Below are 8,086 nucleotides of genomic sequence, written 5' to 3' on the forward strand. Positions count from 1 at the left end.
GTGATTTTTACCTCCTCTAAGATGCCACGGTTGAGACATACAGGTTTCTTTTACATCACTTTCTGTTTGGTAACTTTATTAATCTGCATTGACCTTTGTGTCCCAGATATTAGATTCCTAATCTTGACTGTTTTTCTTCCTTAGTGGTCCATAAAAGGAGTGCATGGTACATCTCAAAACTGATGAAACGTGGGTCACAAGGCACTTGAGAACCCAGAAGACAATTTATTAAACCAAAAGTCTCTAAATCTCACATTCCTAAAATGATCATGCTGCTTCCTTCTCTAGAAATTTTAATTTTTTTAATGTTTTTANGCTAAAGTCGGACACTTAACCAACTGAGCCACCCAGGCGCCCCTAGAAACTGTAATTTATAAGAAGTATTTTTAAAGTTTCTCGGTTTTAGACCTTTAAGTCAATTAATGAATCAAAAATATAACCAATATATATTTTACATACATAGGAGAAAACAACATAGGCATCACTGTGGAAATCTGATTTTTTAAAGTCACATGCCAAGACTCACATGAATTTCAAACTTCCAGCCACTCACTGCCTCATCTGTAAGGATTTTAGTGAATGATATTGTTAGCCCATCTCGGAAAAATCGCTGACATGCTTCACTTTTAACATCAAGGCCTAAGAAAAGGGAAGAAAAATAAATGTAAACAAAGTATTTTTCTGGTTGTCTCACAATGTCCAATTATATGATAAAAAGTAATAAACTACTCATAAGAGGTCAAAAAGACAAATACACTACAAATATTATCAAAGTTCCCATGTGTGAAAATGGTTAACAGATTCAGAAACAAAAATAATCAATGAATTTCAAAATTATTTAACTGTATAAAAGTACAAGTATGAAATCAAGTAATAGGTGAATTGAAAACATTTCAAATTATGACACCGGACCTTAAACGCAAAATGGTTACCAGTGCCACTGAGAAGGAATCTAAATGCTTCAGAGCATTTTACTCTCTGAAAATAAACTTTAAAACTTACAATAGTGATGTTTCACAACTCTTTTTAAAATCTTACTTTTCCTGTAAATGATCCATTAGACATCAATATCTTCATATTATTCTACATAAGTGTTTCATTGAATAAGATGAATTGTTTTTGTCTCAATCTCTTTCACTGTCCCAGCATTTATGCTTCTTTATATTTTTGCTTAATTTCATCGGATTTCGGAAAGGCAACAGAGCCACATGTCCCACGCCCCACCAAACACAGAGAAAATCTTTAACTCTTGATGATACAATGAAAAGTGATTCAATTTGTATATCAAATGTTCTTTAATTTTGACTGTACAAAAGAGGGAACATTTAAACTCAGTACTATATTTGAAAATCTGAACCTTGCCTAAAATAAACCATGGTCCCACGGAGGGGGGTGGGGGACAGGGGGCTCTAGGTCCAGGGAATGTCAAGGAATATTAAATGAGATACCGTTATATGTTCTTACCTATCACTGTACAGTCAGGACCTAGAACATGCCTATTGCAAAAGTCTTCAAAAATCTGCTCATTTAATAAATGTGTTAAGTGCACAAAATAAATTTGGGTCGTAGAAAGGAAGTGTAATATGGAAATGTTTTTTCATAACTTACTAGATTATTTTTCAAGTTTAAAAAGATGTGAAGAGAACTTCTTTAAATGAAGGAAGATAATTATTAGAAGACAAAAAAAAATATTACCCTTGCCACAGAGACAAATAAGCATATTAATTTCTGTAATAATCAACTTCAATTGTGATAATGCCTACTGATAGTTAGAACACATCCATGACTACCCTATCTCTGAAACTGAAAGGTTGCTGTCATTTAATTTAAAATCCAATGCCTTAAAAAGAATATTACAATAGTAGTCCTTTGCTAAGAGAATTCAACTGTACCTAAAACAGACCAAACTACTAGAAAAAATAATCAATTCCAACAGTTTTCACCTCTAGATGACAAGGTAAAAACACTAGACCAAAAGTTTTAAGCCTTTTTTTTCTTTTAGAGAAAAATCAAATTTTCTCAGTACATCAAGCTGAATATTTTGTTTAAAAATGAATATACCTGAATTTTATGTGTAACTTAAGCTAGTTCACAGACACTCCTGAAGGCTGACCAAAGGACCTGAACCCTTATTCTAGGTATGTATGATAAGCTACAGCAAGAAAACTTAGATGTTCTGGTGTTTATAAGAGAGGAAATCAAAGTCTTTGGAGGAAGAAGTGACAGTGAATCTAGTAGAATACATTATGAAAAGCTTAAGAACATCTAAACTTACCTTTTTTACTAAGATCAATAGCAGCTTCTAAAAGCACTTCTAATTCCCCTTTCGGCAAAACCGGAACCACCCATCGAGGCCTAAAGGTTTTAATAATATAAAAAGATGTTTATTGGTTGCACTCTAAAAGAGGCACTATAAATGAGTTACTAATTATAATTACTCACCTCACCACAAAAAAAAATTAAATATTAAAAAACCGTTATAAGATTAAAAGAAGACTAGCAGAATATCTGCTTTGTGAAACTAAGCTCTGTCTGTTGTCCCTACAAACAATTTTTTCTTTTTAAAACCTGTCAAACAAAAGATAGCAAGGAGCGGGGAGGAAATGATTTTTTAAATGTTTATTTCTGAGAGAGGAACAGGTGAGGGCCAGATAGAGAATCCAAAGCAGGCTCTACGCTCTGAGCTGTCAGTACAGAGCCCAACGCAGAGCTCAAACTCACAAACTCGCCAATCATGACCTGAGCCACTCATGTGCTCCAAAAGGAAATTATTTTAATAACACAGAATATAAAACTACCATAACAACCAAGTATCAATTAAATGGATACCTATTGTTCGAGTTCATAGGAAAGTACTCTATCAGAATTATGATAAACCTCTTTTAGTTGTCTTCAATTTCTTCACAAGAATAATTTAAGTGCAAAATGAGGGTTTTCTGCCTCAATTCATCATTATTCATCAATTTATCCTGAAGGTTAAGTAAGATGTGGGTCTCCAGCAGGCCTCTCCGCCTCCATAGGTAGCCTCCTCCCTCCAACAAGGATGCAGCACACATCCAGGTGGTGCTTTCTGTGGTCCCAGTGGCAGCCCAACCATAAACGAGTCCATCCTTTTCCTACCCCTTCCTCCTCACCGCTCCCAAAACCCTTGTTTTGAGAAAAAGTGCTCCATGACTAATATACGCAAATTTGTCCTCAAGGCTGAATAAGTATCCTTTACTAACAATCACCAATCACCAGACTAAAATCAAAAAGCAACAATAAAACCTTTTGCTACGTCTCTGCTATAGAGAAAGAATTGCCAGGGACAAAACAAGTAACTTTATACAATGTCTGGGTTCTTTTTCCTGTAATTCATTGTGTACGTTATACATTAGAATTCAATGTATAGTTTGTATACATTGTATACTACTAGAATCACAGCTAATGTGTGCTCCTTCAAATATACTTATTGAATACAGTGAGTTAAAAATAAATTAATAGAAAACTTTTCAGGATAAATCGAAGTGAGGAATGCAAGTTACAAAATGATACAGTATGAAATGTCACATTTGTAGAAAAATCAATACAAATGACAGTAAACACAAAGATAATCTGAAGAGTCGACTNTTTTAAGATTTTTTTTAATGCTTATTTCTTTTTGAGAGATAAAAATTGCATGTGGAGAAAAGGGCAGAGAGAGAGAGAGAGAATCTGAAGCAGGGTGTTAGTGCAAAGCCTGGCGTGGGGCTCAAACCTACAAACCTGAGATCATGACCTGGGCTAAAGTCAGATGCTCAACTGACTGAGCCACCCAGGCACTCCTATTATTAGTAATTTTTTGTTGGGATGTGTATACACAAGATGGATATTATAGAGAACTTTATCAACACTATATTTCCATGTTTAACAATGCATACTTCTATTACTTATATAATCAAGACTGAGGTGGGAAGGGGGGGGTGTCTATTTCCCCTGCTTTTATAAATGTTAACAATGTTAACTGCTTTTTAGAAAGTCAAAGGACAAAAAATTTAATAAGGCAAATGTTTGTTCAGTGTTGTGTATTTTGCTAACTTTACTTTTAAGGGACTGAAGGGATGTCACACCTCCCTAGCACTCACTCATTGAGCCCACAGCCCGGTGAAGACTACAGCCACACAGGGTTCCCCTGACACACTCTTCCCTCATCTTTTTCTTTTTTTAAATGTCTGTTTATTTTGGGGCGGGGGGAAGGGGTAGAGAAAGGGAGACACAGAATCCAAAGCAGGATCCAGGCTCTGAGCTGTCAGCACAGAGGGCGATGAGTTGCTCAAAATCATGAACTGTGAGATCAAGACCACAGCTGAAGTTGGATGCTTAACCTACTGAGCCACCCAGGTACCCCCATTCCCTTATCTACTTTAAATCTTTTGCTTTCCCTGCACACAAACTTATTAAATTTTCATTCTCTTGGAGTCTTCCACTACAAGTATAAAAAATTATACTCTAAACTTGCCGCTGAGGTGAAGATCAAGAGAAACAAATAGCGCAGATGGTGACATGCCTCAGACTAGTAAAGGGTTCATGAGGGGCAGGCTCTGAGGAACTCAATGTTCTTATGGCCTGGCTTAACTCAGGACCACGTAAAAAGAATGAAAATCAATGAAAATCACCCAGCAATCATAACAACCAACATACCAGAAAGGAAAAAAAAAATTTTTTTTATAAACAAAGAGGAAAATAACACATATGGTTCTACTTCAGCAACACACCAGCTTGGGTCATCATTAATTCTAAAAACTTAATTGACATTGTTACTCCCTTTCATTTTTCAAATCCTTTAAGAACCATGGGTTACAAAGTACTTGGTAATCACTAAGATGTTAAGGCTATTAAGGAGGCAGTGTAGCTACTGTGATATTTTTGTCTACTCTTTCTCTTTTCTAACTTACTTCTAATCGCTGTGCTGAGAAACTGTTGGTTCTTCTGTGTATTACACACATTAAGAAAACAAAACAAATCCACTCACCTATTGATCATGTCATCCAACTTTGCCAGGTCAGTATGCGGAAATGCAGGTTCCTCATCTTCAAGCTGTGGTGGGGCATCACCTTGACCTTGTTCATCTGGGGGAGTTGCCGGGGAATTTTCATTGGAAGAATCAGGCGACGAAGTCTTAATTAAAAATTAGATATTCCAGATTTAGGTTTCTATAACATATGTACATTTAGTAATTCAAACACCAACACAGATTAAGGAAAAAGAATAAAATTTTAAAGACAAACTCATAGTAAGTTTATGATGCTTCAGGAAGTCTCTGTGCTACTATACTATAAAATAATTTCACCTAATCCTCAACAGCCTAAGTATTAGACTGTTTTATTTATTTTATAGATGAAAAAACAAACTCAGACAGTAAGCAATTAGCCCAAGGACACACAGGTCCAACTCTATGGTTAGGATTTGAATCCAGATTTGTGTTCTTAACCATGATGTATACTGTTTCTCTGCTTATATTTCCCATTATATGAGCCCTGTCACAATAGGAATTACTGGACAAATATGAAACATATTTCTTGTGATGAGCACTGAGTACAGAATTATAGAATCATACACCTGAAACTAATATAACACTGTATGGAAATTATATTTGAATTTTAAAAATAAGTAAAACTCAAAACAAACAGAAAAAAGAGCAAACATACTGAATCTCTACTAGTTCTTGGTTTAAAAATAGCATCTTTGGCATCCCACACAACCTCTGACTATGTTTAAAGAAACCTGAATAGTAGGTAACAAATTTATGACACAAGAAGACTTAACAACTCTGTCCAATATCTACGACCATGTACTTCAGTTTATGGCCTAAAAGTGGAAACTGGAGAGGAAAAGGAATGAAGCTGACACACTAATTTGGAAAAATAAAATTAAAACTGGACTTGCTTGCTTCTCTAACATGGCAGAGGGAGAGGAAGAGAGGAGGGGCAAAGGGAGAGAGAGTGCGTGTATGTCTCTTTTCTACCATACTTATGACAGATTATTATCTAATTTGTATATAATAACTGGACAATAAGAACTTATCCCCAAGTGACAAATTTAAGTACCCTACAGTAACAATATTTTTGCCTAACTCATCCATACAGAATTCTACATAAACACGTACCAAATGTAAGCAGCCAAGTCTGTGGTTCATGTGCATACAACTCAGCTATAAATTCACCTCTAAGTGCCGTTCGAGCTGTGCATCACAAATTTAGTATGTATGTCTTATGTGGGTATTTCCCAAAATAAAACTGTATGTGTTAGAAAAAGTAGCTTAAGATATATTACTAACCTTCCAACTTCAAGAAATGAGAAAAATAATAGCAATTCAAATTCAAAGGAAATGAAAGGAACAAAGATATGAGGGGAAAAGCACACAAGTAGGGAGAGGAGAGAGTGGAAGCCAAAAGTTGCTTCTGGGGCAAGTTTAAGAAAATTGATAAATCCCTAGGAAAGAGTATCAGGAAAGAAAACACAAATTAGCAATGTCAGAAATGAAAGATGTTATGACTCTAAAACATTAAAAAGATATGAAGAAGTAACAGAAACCTCAACAAATTCATCCACAGAATAGAAGAAAAAAAACCTACCCTGTGAGTTTTAAGACCAGCATAAAATCAGATATCAAAATCTATTTTAAACTATTTGCAAACAGTATTTCTCACTAGATCTTCTTAATCCTATTAAGTAGTTACCCCCATTTTACAGACAAAACCCCGAGGCTCAGAGATTATATTACCCAGTCATAGACTAGTATGGTGAAAAGCTCAAATTTGAACACAAACAACATGACTGGAGTTCATGCTCTATAACAGAGGCTACACTGAATGACTTCATGCTTTGCTCTGGAAATGACATAGGATTTAAATACTTCATCTGATAACTGACCGTGTAAGAAAGACACCAGCAAAAGAGGGGCCTCATGCTCAAGCATCACCAGCTACAGCACCTGAGCTTTCTTATTACTGCTTAAGACCTATATTTACTTTTCTTAAAATAACTGTTTTTGGTTACTTCACAAATTATTCAGAACAGTGTAGCTTTAACTAGTATCTTAAATGTCCTACCTGATTCTGCTGGAGGGGGGGCTGAGACTGTCCATCAGGAGCCTGGCCCTGGCTGTCATTCCCTCCTACTGGAGAGCCACGAGTCGTGGCTGTCATACTCGACACAGGGCAGATCTTTGCAATTTTGTCTGCTTATGTAGTTGTCTTGAGAAAAGAAATTATAGTCCACTTATTGAAGATGAAGTACCAGCATTTGTCAGTCTTAAAAAGCTCCAATTCAAGAATAAACCATCTTGCAGAGACCATTGCAGAAGCTACAAGAAGGAAAAAAAAAAAAAGTACATGTTTTACATTTTTAAAACCATGAATTAAGGAACTGTTCCATCTTAATATTACCAGTGAATTGGGGCACCTGGGTGGCTCAGTTGGTTAAGCATCTGACTTCAGCTCAGGTCATGATCTCGTGGTTTATGGGTTTGAGCCCCACATCGGGCTCTGTGTTGACAGTGTGGAGCCTGTTTCAGATTCTCTCTCTCCCTCTGTCTCTCTGCCCCTTCCCCACTTGTGCTCTCTCTCTCTCTCAAAATAAACTTTAAAATTTTTTTTTTATGTATTAGCAGTGAATCTAGGCAAAAGAAGATGGCTATACAAGGAGAGGGTGAGGTGAAAAGCTAAAGTCTCACTGATACCATATTCAATTTAAACTGGTAACTGTAGATCAGCTTGAATCAAAGCATAGCCTTATGACAGATTTCAGTTTTCTCCTGGGATTCCAAAGACATTATCAAGGTATTTATTTGCCATATTGATTCAATCATGGAATGGCAAAAACTGTCTTCAACTTGCTAATGTCTTAAATATTATTAAATATTATTAAATATTAAATACAATGTAAAAATATGTATACTCAAGACATAAACCAGGTAACAAAGTATTATTTTTAAAACCATTTCAGGAAAGATTGCACAACTAACATTTATCACTGGTACTAGGTAATTATAAATGGTTTTTGAAAAAGCTTATGACAAGTTTTTAACAGAAACTTTAAATGGGAGAAATTTTCTTTTGAAAAAGCT

At 35.5% G+C, this 8,086-nt stretch overlaps 1 protein-coding gene across 1 annotated transcript in view; it reads right to left on the minus strand.

The window, feature by feature from the left end:
• USP9X (ubiquitin specific peptidase 9 X-linked) overlaps positions 1-7,317 on the minus strand; it is a 97,275-nt gene extending 89,958 nt beyond the window's left edge. The window contains 4 exon segments of the mRNA XM_077748493.1: positions 527-639; positions 2,276-2,355; positions 4,991-5,136; positions 7,071-7,317. Coding sequence (XP_077604619.1) covers positions 527-639; positions 2,276-2,355; positions 4,991-5,136; positions 7,071-7,166 — 435 coding nt within the window. The 5' untranslated portion in view covers positions 7,167-7,317.
• Between the last annotated feature and the right edge of the window lie 769 nt (positions 7,318-8,086).

The sequence above is a fragment of the Crocuta crocuta genome, unplaced genomic scaffold (genome assembly GCF_008692635.1).
Source record: "Crocuta crocuta isolate KB4526 unplaced genomic scaffold, BGI_CrCroc_1.0 scaffold49, whole genome shotgun sequence".
NCBI classification, from domain to species: Eukaryota; Metazoa; Chordata; class Mammalia; order Carnivora; family Hyaenidae; genus Crocuta; species Crocuta crocuta.